This window comes from Cynocephalus volans, chromosome 16 (assembly GCF_027409185.1).
Source record: "Cynocephalus volans isolate mCynVol1 chromosome 16, mCynVol1.pri, whole genome shotgun sequence".
In the NCBI taxonomy this organism is placed as follows: Eukaryota; Metazoa; Chordata; class Mammalia; order Dermoptera; family Cynocephalidae; genus Cynocephalus; species Cynocephalus volans.
This window is the reverse complement of record NC_084475.1, coordinates 40,886,507-40,912,734: the sequence shown is the minus strand read 5'-3', so window position 1 is coordinate 40,912,734 and position 26,228 is coordinate 40,886,507. Positions and strand designations below refer to the sequence as shown.

Below are 26,228 nucleotides of genomic sequence, written 5' to 3'. Positions count from 1 at the left end.
TGACATTCTCTGACTGGTTCCTAGTCTACCTGTGCATAGTTATAGTTTTAAAAAACTCTTTGAGTAATTTATCTGAAAATACAAATATTGCCCTCTGGCATAATACACTGGTTTCAAGTGGATTCCATCCCCTCTCCTACCTTAGAGGTCTGTGAATAGCAAATACACACAAGTCTATACAAATACCACATGCATTGAAAGGTACAGGGTAAAATCACCTTTGCACTCATCATAAAATCCTGGGAGCACCGGTTAGAGAAGTAACTTCCATTATGGTGAAACATGCCCTTTTTACAACACATAATGGCCAGAACAATCCAATCTTTATTATTTATTATTTTTATTTGGACAACATATATACATATGTACAAAATACCTACTGTCAGAATCCTCTTTTATAATTTCATTTGATTTACAAAAACGGGACAGCAAAATAACTTAGGTCACTAATACTGTACAAAAATAAAACTGATTAAACAGTTGTAAAGATCAGTATCTTACAGTGTTACAGATCATTCGTCTGTTGTGAAAGAACATCTCAATCTATCCAGAGTGATGAGTACTGTGCTAAATCTACCTGCAAACTGACTAATCAGTTTCTGTAATTATAACTACCAAATATAATTCTCAAAAGAAGCATGATGTAGAGCTAGACCTTAAAGCCAGGGCATCATTCCACAATGGTGAAGGGCTTTCTTCTTCCCTAACCAAGGAGAGGAGATATCTTAACTCTAAAACTATTAAATTTTCCAGAATATGACAACTACTTACAATATTAGATAAAACAACTTTTCTTTCTTTTTAAACACCTGCAATAGTCTTTCAAAAATTCAGTTTGGTTAAAAAAGTAAACAAAAATTACTATCCTGCATTTGGATTTTCATAAGTTAAATCCATGGTCTTTTTAATATAAAAAGTAATCGTTTCATAGTTTTAGTGTTCAATGAACTCTAGTAGTCCTATTTGAACCATATCTTGACATAGTAAATCTAATTAGAATGCTGGTTCCTGTTTCGTGATGTTTTAAAACAGGATTTATCACAAAGAATAAAAAGCCTTGAGTTTATATATTACTGTACTGTAACATATAAGAGAATATCAAATGTGTGTTTGTCAACAACTTGAAAAGGCAAGTAGCAACTTTTGGGGGAAGTAAATTGTGCAATTTTTTTAAACAAGTTGCTGCATTTATATCCATCTAAGTGCTCGACAAAAGCCACATATAGATTTACTCCTGACACTATAAAGATTGTCTTTCACTGATTTTGCTTTGTTTTCCTTCGTTTCTCTCTGTGAGGGAAAGATGAGTTTTTCCAAGTAGGCAAGTTGCTAGGCAACCCCAAACTCCTCACACACTAAAAGGCAGCGTGCAGAGTTTCATAAACAGAACCGTCCCATGAGCTCAGTCAGAAATAGGCAGCCCAACCTATTTCGTATGGAAGAACAGATGTCCTTAAAACGTATTTTGGACACAGAAATTAAAATTTGGTTTAAAATAAGTGTTTCAAAAATCTGAAACAGAGGTAGAAAGTGTTCTTTATTTTTCCTGACATGTTTTCTCATGAGAAAACACTTTCCTTTTTATCCCATGGACTGCTCCCAGTCCCTAATGTTAAAAGCAGTTCTCTTTATAGAACTACTAATACAACTACGTTGGTTAAACAAAAAAACACCGTGCTAGTGATGGCTGTCGTATTGGGAGTCGGAGTCAGCCGTGACCCGTGCCTGCTGCAGGAGCCCACACTGATTCTGGATGGGAAACGAGCATGTGTCAGGTGAAATCGGTAGGCACCCTCTGTTTACACAACACATCTTAGAGCACACGTATAAACTAGAGTGCACCATAGCTCCCTGTTTTAAATATCAGATAAAATCATCAGAAAGCGTTACTTCTGAAGAAAAAAAAATGTAAACATATACCCCATGATCACTGCTGACTCCCCTCATTTGAGGTTTTTTTTCTTAACTATGAAAACTCAGTTCATTTTTCTGGCTACATAAAGGCCAAAATTGAGTTTTCAGGTAAATGGCGTATTACGGATGTAGTGGTTTCAGCCATTGTAGACACCTAGATACAAGATATAGTGGTGAGGTTAAAAGATACATGTCAAAGATATATGACGTGATTTCATTCGTATGTATTCCATTTGCCTATGTCCTCAAAAAGGGACTATTTTGCAGAATCTCCTCTGAATCATCGTGGTATTTTCCCTTGGTACTCACTACGCATAGGGGTCTGTTTTTCTTTTCATATTTCAGCTCCCTTTCCTTTACATAACTCTTGCACCTGATAGTGGAAGTTTTGTAAGAACATGGGAAGAAGACAAACAAACATTTCCCCCCCAAAATGGGCGCTTCTAGATCTAGTTCCTGTCATGCACCCATTCAAATAAAACCCTCTCTCTAAGAGCCAAAAGCCCTCTCTCTAAGTGGCATCATGGTACAATAAGATGAAGCTAACGAAAAGCATAGGAAAATTTGGAAAAGTTAATAGAGTTAAAATTCTGTTTGTTCTCTTTTTATTTTTTAAAACACTGCCCTCCTCCTCCTTTGGCATCTCTCATGTATATGGTGCCCTCACATCTCTGTCATGATTTCTTAGGGAAACGTGTATACTGTAAAATAAGCAGATTATAAGGTGGTGCCAAACAGAATGTCTGCTTCTAACCTCAAAGCATGTATTTAACTTATTCATCCTCTGCGTTAGAAAATAAAAGTGCAGCTTATGTTCAAAAAGTACAATTCATACAAAGCAAGGTTTAAAAGTTCTGTACTGAGTGTAACCTTTCAAAGGTTTGTTTTGATTAGTAGAAATTCAGACTCTGCTTACCCATTGACTACAAGTGACTTTTTTGTTTTCAAGTCTTTAGATGACAGATCATGCTGGCGTAGATGTGCTCTTGCTTGCAAAAAGACAGCTGTGCTATGGCATTGTTTTAATCTCAAAAGTTAACGTGACTCGAGAGTGGTTGTGCTAAACAAACTGAAGCACACTCATCATTACATTAAAAGGTAAGAAAACAATTCTGAGAGACAGCAAGCATCAAGGGCCCAGAATCACTGCGTGAGGCCAGAGGTCAACTCACCCAGTCAGACATATGTACACCAGTGTTGAATCTTTAAAATTCTACCCCAGTCTTGGCCTTACCCCCTCCCCCCCACCCCCCAAATATAAAGGAGAAAAAAACCCAAAAGCATTTGCCTCCCTCCAACAGTCAGAGACGGGTTGGTTCAGGGTTGCCTCTGCAAGGGGACCAAGTGTCGACTTTGATCTTAGGCTACAATGTGCTTTTTAAAAACAATGCAGGGAGAGGGAGATCAGAATATTGGCCAAAGAGCAGTGGCTTCCTGTGCGGTCACTGGGCCTCTTCTGGGGCTTCGTTTCTGTGTGTCTGTTTGCTGGGAGTAGTTTTGTCCTTTCGGGGTCCATCCCTCCCTGGCTCCGGCGGGTAGCACCTCACAAGGGGTTGGCCAGCACCTTTTTCGACCGCTTGATCATGCTGGGGTGGAACTCGGTGTGACGCCGGGCGTGCTTGGTGAGGTGGTCGCTCCTCATGAAGCGCTTCTCGCACAGCGGACAGCGGAACTGCTTTTCCCCGGTGTGGGTCCGGTAGTGGCGGGTCAGCTCATCCGAGCGGGAGAACTTTTTAAGGCAGTCTGGCCACGTGCAGGGAAAGGGCCGCTCGCCTACGAGAAGGAATACAGACACGAGACAGTTTAAAGGACAGGGGAAAAAAATTCTGAAGGCTGGTCATGGTCTGCAACCCCTGCGACTGAAGCACAAATCCCTTGGATGTGAGTGCTGTGGGCTGAACTGTGTCCTCTCTCCCCAAAATTCGTACACGGAAGTCCTAACCCCACCCCCATAAGCTCAGAATGTGACTGTATTTGGAGATGGGGCCTTTGAAGAGGTAATTAAGGAATAAATGAGGTCATCGGGATGGGTCTTAATCCAATGACTGGTGTCCTTATAAGAGGAGATTAGGACACAGACCTGTGATTAGGACAAACTATGTGAAGAAACAGCGAGAAGGTGGCCATCTACAAGCCAAGGAGAAAGGCCTCGGAGAAGCCAACCCTGCCCATACCTTCATCCTGGACTTCCAGTCTCCAGAACTGTGAGGGAGGAAATCACCTGCCCAGTCTGTGGCTCTGTGTGATGGCAGCCCTAGCAAACCTACACAGTGAGGACACTGCTGAGAATCTTCCTCTCTAAGCAAATGAGCTTGCTATTTTGTACCCAAGAGATTCCTTGGAAGTTATTTTTTCTGGTTTTATTCTATGCAGTTGCTGGTTTCATTTCTCTCAGGAGTCAAAAGGCTGAGTCCTTTGCTAAGTTTCCTGGCATTGTAGAAATGGAAGAGAACGGAGGCATCTGGTCCAGCCAGATTCCCACCTGGAGCAGGTGTCTCCCCTCGAACTCCAGAGTGCTGTATCCACCCAGCGTCTGTCAGCAGAAAGTCTGGCAACAGCGAGCCCCACACCTAAGACAGCCTGGTTGTTCTTGAGTATCTCTGTCACAAACACTCTTTTATTGACGTGAACTCTGCCCTTCTGCAAAGGCCGTATTGTAAGTCATATTGTCCTAACACTAAAAATAAGTTTATTCTGCTGTTGGAGTGAGCAAGACTGAAACCATGTTGGGACCTAAAACTGCATGGGATCTAAAAGATTTAAAATGACAGTTTTTTTTTCTTGGCATATGTTTCTCTGAGTTCCCTTTTTTCCAGTGGCTATTTGTTACTTTGAACCTTGCTTATGGGACAAGATGACATTATTTACATAAATATAAAGGTGTTTTCCAGCCAGCCTGAAGCTGCAAACTTGCCACAAGACACATACTATCCAGACCCTGAGAAACCAAGACATCGATAAAGCTAAGCTGAGAAAGCAAGAAAGACATCAGTAAAGCTAAGTTGAGAAAGCAAGAAAGACATCAGTAAAGCTAAGCTGATCCCACCCTTTCCAGCAGGACCCTGAGATAACAGCAAGGAGGGGAACAGAAACCAGATGGAGCCTTGGCGAGACCTTGCACCTGGCTCCACGCAGGGAACCCCAGTGGCTCATATCCGCCTCCCTCTTGCTTTTCATTTCCCACGTTCCATTCTCTCGACCCCCTTTAAAAACCCCTCAGTAAACCTGAGTCTTGGAGATGGCTTTAGTCTGGCCAGCCTCCTCCAGGTTTACCGGAGCGATGGTTAGCCCAACATCTCTCCTCAGGTCACCAGTATTCCTGAATAAAAGCTGACTTCCATTTTTCACCAACATTTGACTTTTGCATGGTTTGCTTTTGAAATGGCACAGGCACCTGGACTTGGGCCCAGTAACACTGTCACATCATAATCTCTTTAAATATGTGAAGACAGCTACCATCTCTCTCTCTAGTCTTTCCTTCTCCAGACTAAGCAACCCCAGTTTCATACATATTCCTCATAAAAGAAGAACTAAATGATTATAAATAAGTGCAGGCTCAGAGCTAAGGGCTTCCCGTGCACGGTCATCTCACTGAATTCTCTCAGGACACCCCGCGAGGTAGCCGCATGGTAGATGAGAAGATGCAGGTTTGGGGGCGTGATCACCTGCTCAGCGTCACACAGCTAGAAAGCAGACAATGAGCTGGCCCCGCCTACTGAGTCCAAGGCCTGTGCTCTTGGCACTTGGCTGCCTGGCCTCTCGTTGGTTATGAAGACTTGACACTGTTTCCACATCCCTCCTCATTCCGATGGCCTTCCTTGGATTCACACTGTTGTCTCTGCGTGCCACTTAAAGAGCAGCTAAGCCCAGTCTGCCAGATGTAACCAGGCCAGCACTGAGAGCCTCTTGCCACTCCCCGTTCCAAGGTGATGGCAGAGGGAGGGCCCATGTCCATGCAGGGGGAGGACACACACAAGCAGAACAGCAGAAGGAGCTCTTTCAGATGAGACCCCTCTTGCTCCTCTTGGAAGTGACTGCCACTGCCCCGCGCCAGTAGCCTGCCTGCCTACTCTTCACACCTTTCCAAGCACAACCCAAAGCAGCTGCTTCCTGGACACAGGACACACAGACTCCTGGTCTCCACAGAACTCTCCAGACACTCCTTGGGTGGGTGCGAGGAGTGGATATCATCTCACTTCTGTCCCAGCTTTCCTGGACCCCAGAGAGAAGGTGCAGAGTCTGGGAGCTGTCCAGCATGGTGCATCTGAGCCACCCCCAAATCATTCATCCTTTCTCCCCCAGCTTCTCTTAATCGGTGATGATGAGGTGTAGGAATAATGGCTAAACAAAACAAAACAAAACAAAACCAACCAACTCCATCACCTTTGTGAAAATCTATACATGAATAAGATTTGATTTGCTGTTCCCTAAGCAGAGCAATAGTTGTAACTCTCTGTACAACCTACTTGTTCCTATGGGAAACCCAACGTGGGCAAAACTGTAGCAGCTCATTCTCTATATGCAAGTCTAGGTATAAATCCTCAATGAGCTCTGGGTTGAAACACTAGCAAAAAGCATAGCAAACCAATAAATGCTGAGCCCTGGATGAGAGCTTGGGTTAATGATGCATGAAGATACTCCTGTAGGGGGGCCAAAAAGAAAAAAAAAGAAAAAAGCTTCCCCCTGAAAAACTCAACAAAAGCAAGGAGTTTAAAACTACACTTTTGCAGCCTCAATTGGATAAACAGCATTTTTACCCCCTTCAGCAGACCTTTGAGCAAAAGGTGAAATGTGGATTGTCACAAACCCAGCAAGGTTGAGCTTCTTGAGGCACAGACAACGTCAATACTATGTATGCTTTTTGTTCTACTCATGCTGCCAAGCATTCAGAAATGCCCAAACTTATATATAAATGGCCTGTTCATCCTCCAGGTCACTCATATTGACCAAAACCTGCTTAGAAGTTACCGGGTTACTAGAAAAGACTTCTGGGCTATTCCAGAATTAGAGTGCAGCCACGTCCTCTCCAACCCCAATGGAGCATCAGTGGGGGAAATGTTCTTCTGATCATGTTATATTAAATAGGTAATGAGGTAAGACTGTGAGTTCTGCAGGTGGAAAAAAAAAAAAAAGAAAAATAAGAGGGATTGGAATTCAGAGAGCGATATGTTGCAAAAACCAAAAACAAATGATTAAAAAAACCCTCTCTGCTCTCTCCTTTTCAGAGCTCTCTCTCCACTGCTGTGTCACGTGGAGGTGAGGGAAGCGATGACAAGAGAACTCTGTTTTCTCTGTGGTTGTTAGGACACAAACTCATCAGAAGTGGTTTTTGTGGAAGAGCAGTGATGTGGTTTAGCTTACTCACTGGCACATGCACTTGTTTCTTTCCAGTGAGTCATGAGAGGAGGGGGTTCATTTATTTCAGGGGATCTGTGTCCATGGTGGGAAAAATGGACCGGAAGACCACTCTGCTGCGGGCTAGGACTGGGAAAAAAACAAGGCACTCCCTCTGTTAGGAAGATGGCTTTACAGAAGGAGTAGTCAGTGGGAGACTGTCATGGAGCCTGAATCAGCTGTAGGTGCTGGAGAACTATTCAGTCTTTATGCTTACGACTTACAGATATTTCAAGTGGAATCAGGGTCCATTCCCACTGAATTCACTTTCAATCTAGCTGTGGCTACACTCTTGACCATCCCTCCAACTTGTCATTTTGTGACCGTTCTCATTGCTTTGAATCCGGATGTTGTCATTAACCTCGCATCCTTATTCCTGAAGCGTTTCACAGAGACAAGAGAAGAGAGGGACACCCACAGAGCCTGGAGAAAATCAAGAGCCAATAGCAGCCTTTGTTAGACTCATACAACTTTGTATAATTCAAACTTAATGGTCTCTAAGCATTGAAAAAAGATCTGCTTAGAAGTGACTTGCTTGTGTAAAAGCCCCAAGGGTCATTTTAATTCTCCTGGGATCCTCTGGGAAAACATTAGGAGCTTTTGGTCAGTGATCTAAGTCAGGCATTAGCAAACTGCAGCCCCCTGGCCAACTCTGGTTTGTCCCCTTCCTTTACACTGTTCTTACATTTGGTTTTTACCGAATGGTTGAAAAAAATCAAAAGAAGACTATTTTGTGGACTAGCTGGTTAGCTCAGTTGGTTAGAGCATGGTGTTATAATACCAAGGTCAAGGATTTGGACCCCCATACTGGCCAGATGCCAAAAAAGAAAAAGAATATTTCATGACAGGAGAAAGTTACATGAAACTAAAAGATTTTCATGTCCATTCATAAAGTTTTATTGGAAATGGCCATCCTCTTTGGTTTATGTATCATCGATGGCTGCTTTGTCACTACAACAGCAGTGCCCAACATTTGCAACAGAGACTGCATGGCCCCCAAAGCTGGAAACGTTTACTATTTTGCCCTTTACAGAAAGTTGGCTGACCCCTGATCTCAATCAGAAGATTTGAACTTCTACCTGGCGTACGCCAGAACTTGAAATTAAAATGAAAATGTCTTCAGGAGCCAGACACATACTAAAAACAAGTGAAGTGCCAGGTGCATTAGATCCTGGGTGCAGCAGGATCCATGGGAACTGCAGAGGGCCTGCCCTGCTTCCAGGCATTCACATTCAACACTGCACAGTGCCAGTGCCAGCCGAGCAGTGTGTGTGCGGGCTGGGTTCTGCTTGGGGACAAGCAATCCGCACCCTTTGAAAAATCTTCCACCTGTTTAACCGGCTGGAGAGTTTGCATACAGCCTACTATGGGATACATTCCAGCATGTTAGTCACTGATAGACATATAATAAGGTAACATCTAGAAAATGATATATGTGTTGCACCTCAGAAAATATGGAATGGGGAAATCATATGTAGAGAGGAACAGAATTTAAGGTTGAATAGGTCCAGAGATGATTTGCAGAGGAGGAAAAGAGAGGCCTAGAGAGACTTGACTGGCCCTTTATCCCACAGCCCGGGGGAAACCAAGTCAGGCCCTCTCTTTCAGCTCAGTGCTAAGGTCTAAAGGAGCAAGGTCAACCTTCCCCTACTGAACAAACCATATGGCAAAGCAACTATCAATGAGAGAATATTCAAACCTGTCTTTAGTGCTAACAAGAGAGTTGCCATCCTCCTGGGCAGAAGGAAAAAAAGAGAGAAAGAACAGATCTGTGCTAGTGCTTTATTTCTGGCCTTCACAGGAAAACACACCCAGAGGCACTGACACAATAAACTCTGCTTTACTGGAGCAGAGCTGTTAACAGCACACGTTCCTCTGAGTTCTCATTATTTATATACCACTTCCCGCCCCTTTTCAGCAACAAGCTAAGCACACCTCTTGCCGACAGACTCAGTTCAGAATATAAAATAAACTTAATCAAAAAAGCTACTGAACACTGTACAAGATGTGTAAAAGACTTTCTTTGCAGAGACAGATCAGGCCTCCAGAATTCTCCTGAGCCTCTGGTGGGTGCAGAGAAGCGAGGTGGGGCTGTTGGCTGTGTGCTTTGCCTACTTAGCACAAAAAGACGCTCATTGCTTTGGAGAGGGCACCTCCTCTCCACTTGTGATGAGTTATGATGCCAAGTGAAGCGTATTCTTTTCAGGGAAGTCTAGAAATGAACAGAGCTGAGTTCTCCATATAAGAGGAAAAGGACAGTGCATTTGGCCAGTGCTTGGCCGCTCACTGAATACACCCAGGCCTGCCCAGGGTTCCCTGAGTTCAGACAGGCTGCCACGGAGCCCAGGCCTGTGCTCTCAGTACTGTCTCCTTCCTACCTTCCCCAAGTCCAGGGAAGGGCCTAAAAAGTCTAACCTTAAATGAGACAGGTTAAAATACAAAATAAGGGCTGGCCGGTTAGCTCAGTTGGTCAGAGCACAGCCTTATGACACAAGGTCATGGGTTCAGATCCCCATACTGGCCAGCTGCTCTCCCCAACCTCCCCCCAAAAGGGGTAAAATACAAAATCTAAAGCTTCCATTGCTTCCAGCAAAAGTAAACCAATCTGGCAAAAAACAAACCTAAGAGAATTAAGCCTCCTTTTCAGAATAGAACTTTGAAAGTGCCAATTAACAAATAGCTTCTTTCAGATATACAAAATCAAGCCTTCTTCTTGAGAAAAAGCAGTGTTTTTTTTTAATTGCAAAACAGCAACTAGGATTCCATAGATAAAAGGATAATCTGATATTAGAAAATCATAGTGATATTATTTCCCATTTTAACAGGCTAATATATACACATCTTTGCCTTGATAGATGTAAAACAGTATTTGATAAAATTCAACATTCATCCCTAAGAAAAGCTTTTAGGAAAATTGTAAAAAATATAGATCTGAAAATTGTAAAATATACAGATCTGAAACGTCTCCTCAGCAAGGTCAGTAGTAAAATTAAGGTAGTATTCCTATTAAAGTCAAGCCTTGGACACCCACCCCCATAAATACAATTTAACACTGTTCAGAAAGTGCTAGTGAGTGCAACTAGATAACAAAATAAGAAGTAAATAGTGGGAAGGAGGAGGTTTATGAAATAGCAATTATTTGTAATTGACACAACTTTCTATTTGAAAAAATTCAAGATAAATAACTGAAAAATCTAATGTAAATTAAAAGTGCATTCATAGGTATAAATATACAAAAGAACAATGGTTTTCTTATCTGCTAACCACAACCAGTCAGGATAAACCTAACAATAAAAGTTTAGAACATGTGTGAAGAAAACCATAAAACCTCGAAGTAAAAGAAAATGTAAAATTGGAATGTTTCCCATGCTCTTGGATGGTAAGATTCAACGGTGTGAACATGGCAATTTTGTGCAAGTTAATCTATGAAATTAACACATAGCATAAGAATTCTTTTCTTGAACTTGACAAAATTATTTCTGAAGTTCATTTGGAAGAATAAACATGCCCAACTTGCCAAGAAAATTTTGCAAAAGGACAAATAATAAGTGAGGACTTGCAATACCAGTTATTAAAAAGTATTATTAAAACCGTAATAATTAAGACAGCGAGACACCAGCACGAGAAAAGACAAATGAGTAGAACAGAATAGAGTCTGAAAATAAACCTAAGAATCTACAGGAATTTAGTATATGATAAATGGGGTATTTCAGATTAGTGAAGCAAAAAATGTTTAATTCAATAAATGACATGGACAGCAGGTAAAAATAAAAATTAAACCTGGATCCCTACCTTATACTTTTCACTTACATGAATTCCAAATGGACTATAAAGGTCAATGTAAAAAATAAAATCATAAAAGTAAAATACAGGTGGATATTTTTAGAATACTGGAAAGTAGAGACTTTCTAAACATGAAACCAAAAGCAAAATCCTATTTGAAGCATAGTTTTAAATACACAAAAATGGGGGCTGGTGGGTTAGCTCAGTTGGTTAGAGCATGGTGTTATGACACCGAGGTCAAGGGTTCGGATCCCCATACTGGGCAACCACCAAAAAAAAAAAAAAAAAAAAAAACCCAAAACATAAACATGTTAAACTTCTGCATGGCAAAAATATATATAAGTAAAAAAAAATTAAGAATCAAAAGAATGCACTAATGAGAGAAATTACAACATAGGACAAAAGGTTAAAATCTGTAGTACGAAAGGACACTTGCAAATCAAAACGAATAGCCCAATTTAATAAAAGTGGGCAAGGATGCAAATAAGCAGTTTATAAAATAAGAAATACTAATGACCAAGAAATAAATATATGAAATATATTCAATCTCACAAGTAATCAAAACATGCCAATTAAGACACCAATTGAATTATCCGTGAGGTTGGTGAAAACGTTAGAAAGTCTGTTCATACCTATGATTGGTGGAGGCATGAGGAAGCAGATCCTCTCCCACACTGGCAGGACTTATAACTGAGCCAGGGCCATCTCTGGCAATTATCTTCTGGGAATTATTTTTGTTAATAATTAATTTGGTAATAAATGGGATAAGAAAATATACAGGGACACTAACATTGTTTATAAGAGCTGAAAGTTGGTAAGAACTTACATTGCCAACAATAAACAGCTGGTTTAATACATTATAGTGAATCCACACAGTGAAATAATATGCACCTGTTAAAAAGGTGCTATATTGTTATATAATGAAACGGAAAGATGTTAGCTATACACTGCTAAGTGGGCGGAGTAGTGTATGATCTGCTGTGCATGTGCATGAATAGCTATAGAGAAAAAATCTTGGAAGAATATATACAAAACATGAACAGTGATTATCTACCAGTGAGGGGCTAGAGTAACTTGTGCTTCTTTCTGTAATTTTTCCCCTATATTTTCTGATTTTTTGAACAGTGACTACAACTTTCTTTTATAAGAAAAAGCCAGTTGGACTGGCCTGTGGCTCACTTGGGAGAGCGTGGTGCTGATACCACCAACTCAAGGGTTAAGATCCCCTTATGGGTCATCTTTAAAAAAGAAAAGAAAAGAAAAAGCCAGAAAAGCATATTTTAGTGTTTTTAAAAAGTGTTACTAAAAACAATAATGCATCTAAAATTGTTCTACAAATGGGCTGGTCAAGAATATATTTCATGGGGGTGAGGATGTTTGTGTGTGAGATTTACTTTCTATTGAGAGGTTACAGGGACCCTCCAGGTATCCAAAACCCAAGAAAGGACAAGAGTCATTTTGTTTCCTTCTCAAACAAATTGTTAGAAAGTAAGGAATTTGCTGCACATACTACATCTGTTTTCTCACTCCTCCTCCACCTCCTCGTCTTTTACTTTTTCCATATGTGAAAGGGAAATGGCCCTTACACGAACAGACAGGAATCTTCCTTCAGAGGCAGAATTATGTAAACAGTAACGCAGGGTTGCCCAGCAAAGGAGTGTCCTTGCTAGGAAGCAGGTGAGAGAGGAGTAAGACTGTGAAGAGGTGCAGAGGTCAGAGTCCAGTAAAGCATTCCTCATGGACGAGGCTGCTGGGGCACGTGTCCATGCAGACCAGCCCAGACCCCAGGCCTCAAGCACCCTGTTGTCTGAGACCACCCGGCCTCCCTCCCTACTGGAAAGCAGCGTCACTTGCAGAACCTCCCATGCAGAACCACCAGTACACGGGACAGAGATTGCAAGCCATCTCTGGGTACAGAGAATTCCACATTTTCCTGCAAAAATCATTTTGATTAACATTAGACTCAAAAATCAAGAAATCAAAAACCTCCTGTTTGCCAGAAATAATGCTATACATGTAGATGCTCTGAACGAAGAAAAACACTTGACAGACTTTGACAGAATAATCCTGCCTAAACCAGCCCATCACATTACCATTTGCTCCTGACCTCTCCCTGAATCCTTCCTGGGATTTGGATTCCTTTTAGATTTTGTTTGTTGATGTGACAGAGTCACAGAGAGCGTGGATGTGAGATTTTACTTTCCAGTCCCCCTGTTCATGGGTGGAGAGCAGCTTGGCTCATGCTGTGGGTCTGTGTCTGTAACGTCTGCATGCAGCACTGCCTCTTTTCAGCATGCTGGTGTCAAGGAAGCAAGATGTCTGAGTACTGCTTGCACGCATCCAGCCTCAGTGCATCTGTGAGGCAGCTCCCTCAAACGAAAGATGCCAGAAACAGATTCCTGACTCTTTAGGTTCTCAACAGCAAGAACCATTGCTTGATGTCTCAGTTACATGGCCCCGATGACAGAAACTCTGAAAGCAGTGCAGAGGCAAGATGTGGACCCTGAACGAGCATTTCTAACACAGTGAAGGTCTGCCTCGGGGCTGGCCGGTTAGCTCAGTTGGTTAGAGCACAACCTTGTAAAACCAAGGTCAAGGGTTCGGTTCCCTGCATCAGCCACCTCCCCCCCCAAAAAACCACAGTGAAGGTCTGCCTCTTGCTGTAGTTTGACAAAAGTCAATGTTAAAGTCAGAGTCACAGAATTTAGAGTTGGATGAGATCTTAGTGATCCTCCAAAGGCCCAGAGGGGTGAAGTGCCCTCCCCACAACCACATAGCTAGTCCTCCGAAGAGCAGGTCCCAGCCCAGATGAGCTGATTCTCAGGTCAGCATCACTCCTGCTGTCCCAGACTATGCTGCCTCTGCCCAGTTATTTGTGGGAAAGAAATAATAATCTACTAGGCACCAAACATTGAACAGTATATAAATTCTGAATGGCAAAACTATCCCGAGAACACAGATTCTTTGAATCTCTGCATTTTTGGTGATTTTTAAGGCCATTGAATTCAAACATGGCATGTGTCAGATGAAGCCAATTCAGAGGACAGATGACTTGCCCAAGGACACCCTGCACAATAGTGTGTGGCCAGATTAAAACAGATTTTCAAATTCTTCCTTCGGTTTTGTGCATAAAATGAGATTAGCTGTGAAAGAAAAGCCAAGGACCAAACTAAGCAGAATAGAATAAAAGTCCCTGAAAAGTGGCCACTGTTGCCTGGCTTCCCCACGGCATGCCCCACACATGCCATGGCACCTAGGGAGCTGGATATGTGCAGCTGAAAGGGGTCTCAGTACATATCTCGAAGATTTCCACCCCTGTGCTCACAACACTAATGTCAAGGGTTTGGATCCCCATACCAGCCAGCTGCAAAAAATAAAAATAAAAATAAATAAAGAACAACAAAGAGATGGAAAAAAAGAGAGAGAGAGAGAGAGATTTCCACCCTTCCAAATGTAGAATGGAGAAAGGACTGTGAGTTCCAGAGCCCATTCTGCTGTTGGGAGAATGCCACTGGAGGACAGTCACAGTGCAAGGATCTAACGCCTGGAGCCACTGTGCAGAAGTCCTCTTAAGCAGTAGATGTCAGCATGTGAAGATGGGGATGCAAGCAGGTGCATGTCACACCAGTAGAGACTGCCAAGGTCTAAGGACCGCATGCAGCATGGACGGCCCTCCCTTAATGCCAAAACAATAGATTGAGCTCCTTGCCCACCAAATAATAGATCACACCCAGAAAAAAAGAAAAGAAAAGGACTCCGAATCAGAGAGAGAAACCTGATTTTGCAAACATTTACCCAAAAGAGACTAACATTTAATATGAAAGTGACAGAGACCCTGAATTGCCAAGGTAAAGTTTTTCACCCAACAGCAGAAATGGAGAGACTGATGCCTGATTAGTAAGTGCCTTCTCTACCTGCCAGCCAGGTTGTAGCATTTGTAAGGACTCACAGTGACTAGCGATCTACTTTAGCAAGTGTTTCCACATTTCTCCCTCCGTACACTGCTGGTACCAGAGTAAGGCTGCAATGACCATAACTCCTATCACACATGCCACATGGGCCACCATCAAACAGTTTCTCTTACTTTAACCCCTCTACTCATGGGAGTGAGCCACTAATTCATATGGCTTGGTGTTCGTCACCAAAGACCACAAAAAACTACAGGCCTGAGCTGTCCAACCTTCACGATATAGCCCCCGTCTCCCCCACCCCAGAGGAAGAATACTCCTTGGGCAGTATTTCGAAATTAGGGAGCAAGCAGGATGTTGAGCAGAAACGTCTCGGGTTCAGGGAAACAGCCCATGTTCTTTCATGCTGGGAATCCTTGCTTCAGTGGGATGACACTCACTGGGCAAGCATTTTGTGGCTGGCCATGGTTATGATTTGCAACACAAAAGCCAGAAAGCCAGCTGTTCGGCCGTCACTCTGCTTATTTTTATGAAAACAGTAATGGTACAAAACTACTGTAGAATTACGGTAGCACAGGGATTGAGGTTACTTGTGTGTTCTTGTACGTTATTTTTAAGCTCTACCTTTTGCCTTTTATGACTTATTATGATGTTTTTGCTGGGCACTGTGCACACCGAATAGACTTCTGAATCTCAACGGGAACCCTGTATGAACAGCTCATCTCCATACAGACTAGGTCTTTATCTATTAGCACGTAGGGTAATAAATGTTCAGGTAAACATAATTCATTTCTCTGGGCATTAAAATGAACACACTGGAATTAGGAGCACATGAATGGCACTGAAGATCACTGTGCTGCTGTTAGACTTGCTCCCCGAGAGGCTTTTGGTGTCAGTCTCTGGATCATCCACTCAGGAGGGCCTGTGGGTATGTGCCTGAGCACACGTAATGCATGTCGAAGTGATCTATTTTTTGCAAAGACCCTTCACTTATGGCCCATCTTTTAGGTTGAATTCTGGAGAGAGTTGAGAACACTTTCCCTTCAAAGGGGAGAGGAAGGGCTGGTCTGTGGCTCACTCGGGAGAGTGTGGTGCTGTTAACACCAAGGCCCCGGGTTCGGATCCCTATATAGGGAAGGCTGGTTAGCTCAATTGGGAGAGCGTGGTGCTGACAAAGGGGAGAGGAATATGGAGAAATAAATGTTGTCACACTGTTTTGTTTCTCATTTTGTCAAACTGCTCTTTGGAATATCCTGTTTGTAGCTCTAAGTGAGCTGATAGAGTGAAAAGGTTTTGCCTATCTGGCATTTATTCCCTCTTTTGGGAATAAACAGAACATCTTAAATTCCCTTTTGACAACCAGTCCTTCCCCACCGTGACCATCTAAGTCCAAGGGGCTGGCCCCATACCCCCAGACCCAGAGGTTGGATGTGACCCAGTCATGCCACAGTGATTGATGTCAGGGCACACAATTTGAGCTCAGTCATGGAGCTTAAAGCCTGTGACTTTGCTGGAATCATTAGGAATGGAAAACTTTCCGTGGGGCTTGCTGAATTGGCAGGATGTGAGTCTGGAACTGCGGGCAGCCATCTTCCAACCGTTCAGGGAGAGTCTACCCATGAATGAAGCTAAAGCAAACACAGCAAAGCTGAGCCATGAGAGAGGCAGACACCGAGCAGCTGTATCCAGAGACCCCAGAAGCTAGAGCTACCCCAGATGTGTTTGTAGCCTGAACCAATAAAGTTCTATTTCTTATTAAGCCAGTCCACGTTTGGATTCTGTTGCTTACAACCAAGAATCCTGACTAATACAGCTGCGGACACACAAATGGGTTCTTTTTCAACCAGAAGGAAGCAGCTTCTGGATAACTATTTTCCATACAGGGTAGGTGTGATCAGAGTCCAAGATTTCTGCCGACATTCCTAACCAAGTTTCATGAAAACCAACCACAAGACGGAGTTAGAACAACACAAGAGTAGACAGCTAAAGAGTGGTGGCTTTGGGGCCAAATCCAAGAGAGCCATGTAAAAACACAGGGTCTTTTCCCCCTGGCAGAAACCCAAAGGGTCCAAGTCAACAACCATTCATGCATGACTCCAAGCACCTAGAAACATACTAGGAAAACTTTCAGTGTAACCCTGGACTAGGTTAACTAACTCCAAGTCTGATTCTTCCTTTAAATGAGAATAACAGTTCCTTTCTATCTCATAGGATTGCTGTGAGTTTAAATGAGACAATGTATATAAACCAGTTAGTCTGGAACCTGGCATATAATATGTGTTTGATGTTATCATTATTATTACTGTTAGTCACAAAATTCACAGTGCCTGCTATCAGTATGTAGCACAGCTTTTAGCATGTAACAGTCATTCAGTAAGTGTTATCTAAATCAATGAGAACTGCTGGATTAATATGGAAATCTAAACAAAAATCCTAGGAATCTCAAGGGCTTCTGGGCCACACATGTAAATTATTTAGTTATAATAATACTCAGTATATGGGGATAGTGTGCTGAATGCTTTAAATACTTCATCTGAGTTAAGCATCATAACAACTTCATGAATGTATAATTACTGAGCTCCATTTTATAGATGGGAAAACTGAGGCTCACAGAGATTAAGTATTGCCTGAGTTTTCATTATAAGAGAGTGGTCAAGGGAGAGTTTGAACCCATGTCTGAGGGACTCAAAAGCCTGTGCTCTGGCCACTCTACCTACTGCCTCTGTATTGAGGGTAAAGATCTCTCCTGGAGGCCTGTCACATTTAAGTGCCTTAGAGTGGACTGGTCTACTCATCACAGGGTCAGTAATAAGTGGGTCAGGCCTTACTCTTCCTTTCTGACTGCCTGTCTCTCAAAGCAGGCTCCCTAGAAGGGAGAGATGGTGAAATCTTCCTCTCACCCCACCGTTTCTTTGATCTGAAAGATTCCTTCCAGTTCTAAAATGTCCATAATTCTCAGGCAGGAATTTTGTGCTTTTGCCCATCACCTTTCCCACTGGTTCCCACTTTGGTCCAAGTTAGGTCCTCTGAGAGGTACTCATTTTCACAATGATGGAGGCTCAGCTTGGAAAAATGTTCGAACTTCACTGAATGCAAAATACTGCTGCCTGCATTTCAGATCTTTGTTATTAATTATGCATGGCTTAAGCTCCCGCCTCTTTATTTTAATCTATTTAAATAATGTCCTCACTTTTTAAAAAAGGCTCAATCTCTTGTCCAAATTTGTGATCATTCTCAATTTCATGAAAAAAATAATAAATCCAAAGGCCCAGCAGTTCTGGGCTAAGATAGTGAGCTAACTGGTTCTTGCAGCTCTAGAACCTTTAGGTTTCAGATCCAGATTCTCAATTCTCATCTCAGGATTCCAATGTCGAGGACTATACCTCATGATAAACAGATTAAAAGGGAAGCCTGCTGGCTTTAGGCACAAATGGAAATGAATGCCTTAGAAGAGCCTACGCATAAAAAAATGGTTCCCTCGCACTCCCTCAGTGGGGATCACATTCTTACGAACAATAATGTGGCTTCTATTATGTGCTGAGGGGACTGCTTGAGGTTGGGATAAGAAAAATGTTTACTCTTGGCCTTAATGCACAAACAGGTATGAATGTTTCAGGAGGATTCCAGGAAGGAAGGAGTAGTAAAGCTCCCAGCAGCTCTGCCCGGGGCTGTTTCGGAGAGGCTGCGCTCATGATAAATGGGCAGAGGCCATCTGGGCAGACTCCACCTGTGCCCTTTCACTTTCACTTGGTTAATCCCACGAAGCAACTCCTTAAGCCAAGGTTTAAAAAAAAAAAAAAAGTGAACCACAGATTGAAATCCTCAGGAGAGCATGGGGGAAGAGAATTCAAAATGCACGAAGGGGGCCGGCCCGTGGCTCACTTGGGAGAGCGTGGTGCTGACAACACCAAGTCAAGGGTTAAGATCCCCTTACTGGTTATCTTTAAAAAAAAAAAATGCAGGAAGAACTCCTGAGCACCCACAAGAGCCAAGCTTGAAGGTGGGGGCTTTAGCATTTTCTGCTGAAAAACCCTTCACAGTGCCTGGTACCCTCACAGGCTGCCGAGGAAACTGAGGCCCTGAAGATTACAGGATATGGCCAGAGTCACATGCCAGTCAAGGAAGAGGCAGCTTTTGAACCCTAGTAGTATGCTTCTAAACCCTCCAAGTCCTCCAAAATGTTTAAACAGAACAATCCCTGTCTCTCTGAGATGGTGGGCATATGCCCTTTTACAGACTAAATGATGGATGTGGTGACCTCTCAAGGTCACTTCCAACCTCCAAGTTCTATTCTTTTGACACTAACAACTGCTGCCACCAAGAGCTCTGAGCTGGGCCTAGGTCTGTGACTAACTTCCAACAAAAACTGGGGCGGAGAGCGCGCCAGCACTGCTCCAAGACCCCTGAAAGAGGAGCTTGCTCGGCTCCCTTTTTAACCATCTGTGGGTTTTTTCTTCTTCCTCTGCCCCTCCTTTTTGCGTGTGTTGCATAGAAACAGAAAGTGCCTTTGTACCGATTACCAGGCACTAATTTACGCTCTTCATGGGCGCTGGGCTTGCTGGAGACACTGGGAAGGGGTGTGAGGGTCGGATGAGGGGGAGGACTCCAGCGGGGGAGGCCTGGGGGCTGCAAGCTTTTCCCCCACGACTGAGAACAGCCAAGGGGAGAGGGGAACATCCCCGGACCGTGTGGAAGTCAAGACTGGCAAACATGACAAAGCTGTTTGTTGTTAAATCAAGAATGCTAACGATCATAAGGCATGCCTAAATCAAATTCTGCTCTAGAAGGCAGGTTGCAACCAGAGCAAGTCAGGTTGCTTTAGGGGCTCCTGAAAGAGTGAATACTGGGAAACCATCCGCCCACTTTTCCTCTCAATGAACTGACTAAGGAAGACCATTGTCAGCCACTTTCCCAATATGTCAGGGAATGTTTCTCCCTGAGAAGTTCAATCTGGGAATTTCCCACAGACGTCACAGAATGACTAGCTCTTGGGATGAAACATCAACCATTGAGACAAAAATGTAAATCAGACCCTAGTGTTCAGAGTCCAGGAATGCATTTGCCTCCGATGACATCTTTGTGTCTGAAGGTAATGGGGTGTCACCATCCAAATGGCCCTATATTTACTCTGCTTACATCCCTCCCCTCTCTCTCCTCACCACCCCACAGAAGATCTGAGAGAAAATCAAGGGAAACAATGTGTGTACTCTGTAATTCTACTCCACTTCTGTTTTTTGTTGGGAAACAGTAATTCTGCCAGCAGCAAAAGCTTCTGCGGCAACTCCACTTCGTCTGCTAGTGCAGACAGACGGAGGAGGACAAAGGACAAGTGGGGGATGCGGAAAGAACAGCAAGAGAGCCTTTCTATCTCCAGGGTGAGACTTCTGCAGTGAGCTGGGGCTGGAGAGCTGTCTGGGCATCTTTTCCTGGATTCAATGGAGTTTTAGCCTCCTGTCTGAAACCCAGAAGCAAATCCTGCAGGAGACCCTGGCAACCCTTAGAAAGCTATCCTCGGCAGCTAGAAGCCATCTGCATCAGCCCCTTGCTCTCTTCTCTGACACAGATTGCTATTTTTCCCTAGCAGGACACTTGAGACTGTGCCTAGACCTTCTCACTGGGTGACAGGTGGGGGTGATATTGTCCCCAAGGCAGCAAAAATTGGTTCTTTGGCAGCTGAAAAAAGTCTTAGATATTCCAATGGTTTGTGGCCTCCTATGGGGCACAGTCGATAAACAGTTCTACACTGTATCTGTGGTATTAAAATGTCATGTGGGTGGGAGGGGGGGATTATAAAAAAAAATGCCTAAAATCTCCTTAGGGGAGAGATAATGGACAAAAAGGCGGAGAAACAGTTACCCGTGTAAACCCCACTCAGACGTAGCTGTGAATATGTCTTGTACGAAGTATGTCAGGTTATGAAACACCATTCCACATCACTTTGGGGAATCCTCTGAAAGAAGAATGGGGTTAAAGAGAATGTCTCCTTAAGGATCAAGGCCCAGGGGCTCCATTCCACAAGGTAAGAGAAAGTGGTAAGGACTGGGCAGGTGCTACTCAATGGGCTGCCCAAAGAGTGAAGGCCCCTTATCTTAGTCTGGGACAAGACTTCGCTCTGTCCCTGAAGCCCTGCCTCCCAGGTAACGGAGGTGGGTCATTTTCACACCTCTGATGACATTAGACTGTCCTTCACCATATAACTAACTCCAGAGCTTTTTGCAGTAAGTAAGGGAGAAAAGGCACACAGCAACCTGCCACCTATATAAGCAAAATTTCCCACCTGAGTTAGACTTGGCTAGTGACGGACATTTCTAGAGAGGCTGAAAAATCTGTTTCCCGTACTGGAGAATAATTTTCACCACGGAGGCTATCCTGGTCCCTTCTTCCAGATATTCTAAGTATCCCAGGGAAATGTTCAAACAGGATAAGGATAAGGAGAAACAGGAGCAGCCACTCAAGGTTTTTGTAGTTATTTCTCCTTGCTTTACATGAGCTTCCTTTTGTTCTATTAAAAAAAAAAATGTTGGTTTTTAAATTTTCTTCTACAGAACTGGAGTGTGATGGCTGGGATTTGGGGCTTTCTGATATTCAGAGTCCTGTAACTAGTATCATCAAGCTCGACCCATTGTCACCACTTAAGGATTTAAGCCCCTCCAAAGAAGAGAGTAAAATGGCACCTGGCATGGGAAGATTTCTATCACTGAGATATCAACTTAGCATGACTCTATATCACCTGTAGGTGATTTCTCATCTACAATTAGGATGTAGTTGTTTCCTTTCCCAAAGGAAACACCCCCTGAGCCCTCCCCACAAATATGCACCCTATGTTCAGGGTGTCCACAAAGTCAGGAGACTTAGGGTAAACCTAATGTAAATTACATTTTCAAACAATATGCTCTATATATTTTTATGAGAAATATTCTAATAAGTCTAATTGTTAATCTGAAACAGTACAATAAATGCACCATAAAGTGTACAAAAAAATCTAGAAACAAGGAAGAGTGTATTTGTCATACCTGCCCCCCCACCCACCCCCAACAGATCCACTGCTTAAACTTTAGTGTTATATCAACTGAACAGATATCTGGTCTGGAGACTAAAGAAAAACAAACTGAACATATTATTTGAGATTATAAACACACTGCTTAAAAATAAGTTTATCCTATGTTCCCTGATTTTGAGGACACCCTTATATTACACACAAATGAACTATGGGCTCCAGCATTTCTCAAGGACCTACTGTGTGTGGAACCCTATTCAGTACTTTATGTATGTCATCTTATGTTTGCACTAGAAACTGTGAGTTGAGGACAGAACCCCTATCCTGTAGATGAAGAAAATGAGGGTCAAACTAAGTTGCAAACTTAAAAGTCAACAGAGACCACGTAAATGATTAAAATAGGTAGTACTGCCCCATATTAAGAATGATCAGTTCAAGGCAATTGTTGCTAAGTGGAAATTCAGACCCAGTATTGCCAGATTTTTTGATTTTTCCAGAGAAGCCAGAAATCTGGATTCATGCCGAAATCCTGATTTTTAGATGTTAGTAACTAATTAAGTTTTTATAAACCCTGTGGTTGGCCAAGCCAAACGAATCTTCAAAACAAATTCAGAAGCAGCCCTGAATTAAATGAAAATTTGGTTAAATGGTTCAGCTTCTAAAGTCACTAGTCTACCAAACTGGCAGCTGTATTAGGCTCTATAAGGAAGTTTGAAAGCAGGAGGGTTTCTGGAATGTTGAGCAGCACTGAGCAAGGGGGTGTGGCTGGGATTTTAGCTCTTAAAATCTTCACAGAATGCCAATGTTTCAAATGCTATCTCTGTCCAGCTTCTGGATTTAACACCAGCAGAAAGAAAAACCAAGAAGCTCCACCCAAAGGTGAATCTAACTTGAAGCTGTGCGACCTCCTACAAGTCTCTTATTTAGAGTATCCTTAACGTGCCTAACATACTTCTGCTAGCGGGAGTACACTTCTGACAATATTAACAGAGGCTGAGGTTTTTGTTCAGCCATGCACTGGGATTACACAGCCTCCCCCCCCACATAAATAAGATGCCTGCAATCACCATATCACTAGTTTCAAAAGACTGACTGTAGCATTTAAAATGGGATGAACATTTCACTTCGTTTTCCACTCTTGACTGTGTAAAAGGTTCTCCTGAAACAGCTGAGCCGACTGACTTGCCTTATGGAGAATTAAAGAGCAGCACGCATGCACGCACACATAAGCAGCCATTTCTATAAATGCCTGAGAAAATCACTCAGCGGAATGGCCCAGAACGCTGCAAATCCTATTCCTGAGCCGGAGAGACTCGGGGAGCTCACAGAGGCACTGAGGGCCTCCCCAGCTGCACAACTGGGCAGCTCCTTGAAGGAGAAAATGCCTTTGCTCAAGGTGGCAGTAGGTGTCGATGTGAACAACCGAACTCCAGGAACATGGCTGACAGGGCCAGGCCCGCCCAGCAGCTGCTGGTAACACCCTCCCATTAGTACACCCCGACTTCACCCCAGAGCCACGCTAAAGGTCACATCCCCCAGTGCAGGCACAACCCTTTCCACAACCTCACACACACAAACTTTCAAATGTGCTGTTTTATGGCAACCTAGAAGATGACCCCAAACAGAACCTGATTTTGCAGTAACCACGGAGGACATTCAGTTTTATTCTGGTGCCAGCAGCCACCTCCACAAGAACCACTTTCCAAAGGAAAGAAAATATGAGAGGCACTAGGTGGCCTTTCTTTTAAATAGCAAAGCAAAACAAAACAACACCCCTCCCCTCCACCAAGTATCATTTTAAAACCACAGGCCCAGGGCCTCGTCCTAAAAGTATCAAACCATTACACCAAAAAACCACAGTACCTGTCCAAGTAACACCAACATACCCTCTTAAACATGGTGGCATAGGACTGGGGCGAGAGGGCGTTGAGAGGCCCAAGCCTCCTGCTACCTTATCAGAAGAGCAGTTGTAAAAGAATCAATCTAAAGATGGTTAGACAACATGTCCAAACATGAGTGCTTTCCAACTTTTTCTGTGCATATTAAATAGAACCAACAGAATCGTCTGATCAAGGTCCCCGTAAGGCTCCAAACCCCATTTTATACAGCAGATGTCTTTCTGGCCACATCCATTTGTCCAGCCCTGCCTCTGGCCCTCCCTGAGAACGACTCTTTGCTGCGGTCAGAGCCTCCTGCAAGAACCACACCTCCGCGCTCACCGCTCTATCCAGGGGTGGAGGGTGCGACCTGAGTCACATGGAAAAAAAAATCAGCTCTGAAATCTTGTTCATTAGGAAAACTAACTAGTCGTGAAGTTGACCCACCAACCATTACTTGATCAAACTCCTCTGTTGCCTAAGGCAGTGTTATTTTAAACCTCTCCCTGGGGACTCTTGGCCAAATTTAAACCACCTTGGCAAGCCCTGAAAAGTAGCAGGCACCCAGCTACATGAGTCCTTAGTCATCCCTAAAAAGGCTCGATGTAAAGTGTGCCGCTTTCCCCCGGGTTTCGGCCACTTCGCTGCAATCCCCAAAAGGAATGAAATAAAAGATACGCCATAGGACTTCCCCGTCGCCAGCGTCTTCCCAGGTGGGGTGGCCCCACCGTGGCCGGGTGCGGGAGTCCCGGGCGCGGGGCGGGGCAGGGGAGAGGCGGGCACCCCTCCCCGCGGAGCCACGCACAGCACCGGCTCTGCCCAACACTTTAAGGCTCTCCGTGGCTTCCAGAAGCTGGGGACAATTAAGGAGTGAGCTTTTCGCCTCGGCACGGTTAAAGCGTCTAAAGAGTTAAACAGCGCCTTATCCGAAATGTTTGCACCCCGCAGGCCGAGTGCGGTGTCCGTAACGCCCGGGGACGCTGCCTGGCCAAAGGTTACCTAAGCCCAGAGCTCGGGGGACAGGGCGACGCCGCTAACCTGTATGCACTCTGTAATGGGCTTTGAGATGGGAGGATTTTCCATAGACTTTCCCACAGCCACTGTAGGGGCACTTGTGCCTCTTTTCGGAGGCGTGTTTCCCCTTCGCAGCCACTCCAGGGTGGAGGAGGGAAAGCGGGCTGGGCGCGCTGCCAGGATCCTGTCTCTCCTCCGGGCTGTGGGAAGGACTCGACCCAGATTCGGTGGTCACGTCGCTGTCGGATCCCATATCCTCGTCCGGACTCTCCAGACTGTCGCTGCACACCGAGGGGGTCTGGATGGGTCGGTACTTGTTCAGGTCCAATAAGCTCTTGGCGATGGTGACCAGCGTGCAGTAATCCTTCCAGGTGTCCCCCGGGTCACCGTGCTCCTTGGTCACCTCGCGCTCAGGGAGTCGCAGCCGCTCGGCGTCCGGAGCGCCCCCATGCTCCGGCACCGCAGCGCGGTTCGAGATGGAAACCAGACACTGGGCAGCCACGAAGTCCATGTAGGCGGCCGCGGACATGGTGCGGGCGACAGCAGCCCCGGCGGCGCGGCCGAAGTCGGCGGTGGCTGCGGAGGCTCGGCTGGCCCTGCCCTGGCCTCGGACGACGAGCGAGCGCGGCGCGCGGCTCGGCGCGGCGGCCAAGGGGGCGGGGGCGCGGGGCGCTTCCGACTCGCAGGAGCGCCGAGGCCACCTCAGCCCCTCATCTTTACGTAACCGGCAGCGCCTCCGCACGCAGCATCCACGGCCCCGGGCTCCGCCGCGCCGCCGCCGCCGCTCGCCGCCGCCCGTGCCCCGCGCCGGGCGCGATCCCCCCGACGGGCGCGCCGGCCCCTCCGAGCCGGCTCCCTTGGAAAGATGCCACACGTGGCGGTCGCAAGTTTATTCGACTGCAAACGCCCCCGAGGCGCTGGGAGAGGAAACTGCAAGAGACGCACACGCCCTCGGCCGCCTCGCCGTCGAGCCAAAGCCCCAGGACAGTCACCCGACCGCTCGGGCGCGGGTGGCACGGGCCGGACGCGGCGCCGGCTCTAAGAGACACTCCTCCCCCAGTCCGCGCACGGCGCCCGAGCCCCTGCGCCCGCCGGCGCGCCCCGCTCCGGCATTCTCTCGCTCGGTAACAGTTTCGCAGAATCCCATCACGTCACAACCCAAAGCCCTGCCATTGGCCAGCGGGGAGGGTGACTCAACTCTGTTTACTTTCTCCCCCTGCCAGTCACAGCGGCCTCTTCCGTGGAGAGGTGCGTCTAGAGCCGAGGCGCGCGGCCAATCCGACCGCGCCGTCCCGATGCCTCGTGCTACCCCTCCAGCCCCGAACGCTGACATTTAAAAGG

At 44.8% G+C, this 26,228-nt stretch overlaps 1 protein-coding gene across 1 annotated transcript; it reads right to left on the bottom strand.

The window, feature by feature from the left end:
• Window positions 1–312: 312 nt before the first annotated feature.
• Window positions 313–26,228, bottom strand: KLF9 (KLF transcription factor 9). The gene is made up of 2 exons (XM_063080980.1): window positions 24,912–26,228; window positions 313–3,687 (listed from the first exon to the last, which is right to left on the bottom strand). The coding sequence occupies exons 1-2, from the start codon at window positions 25,414–25,416 to the stop codon at window positions 3,458–3,460; spliced, it is 735 nt and encodes a 244-aa protein (XP_062937050.1). The 5' UTR covers window positions 25,417–26,228; the 3' UTR covers window positions 313–3,457.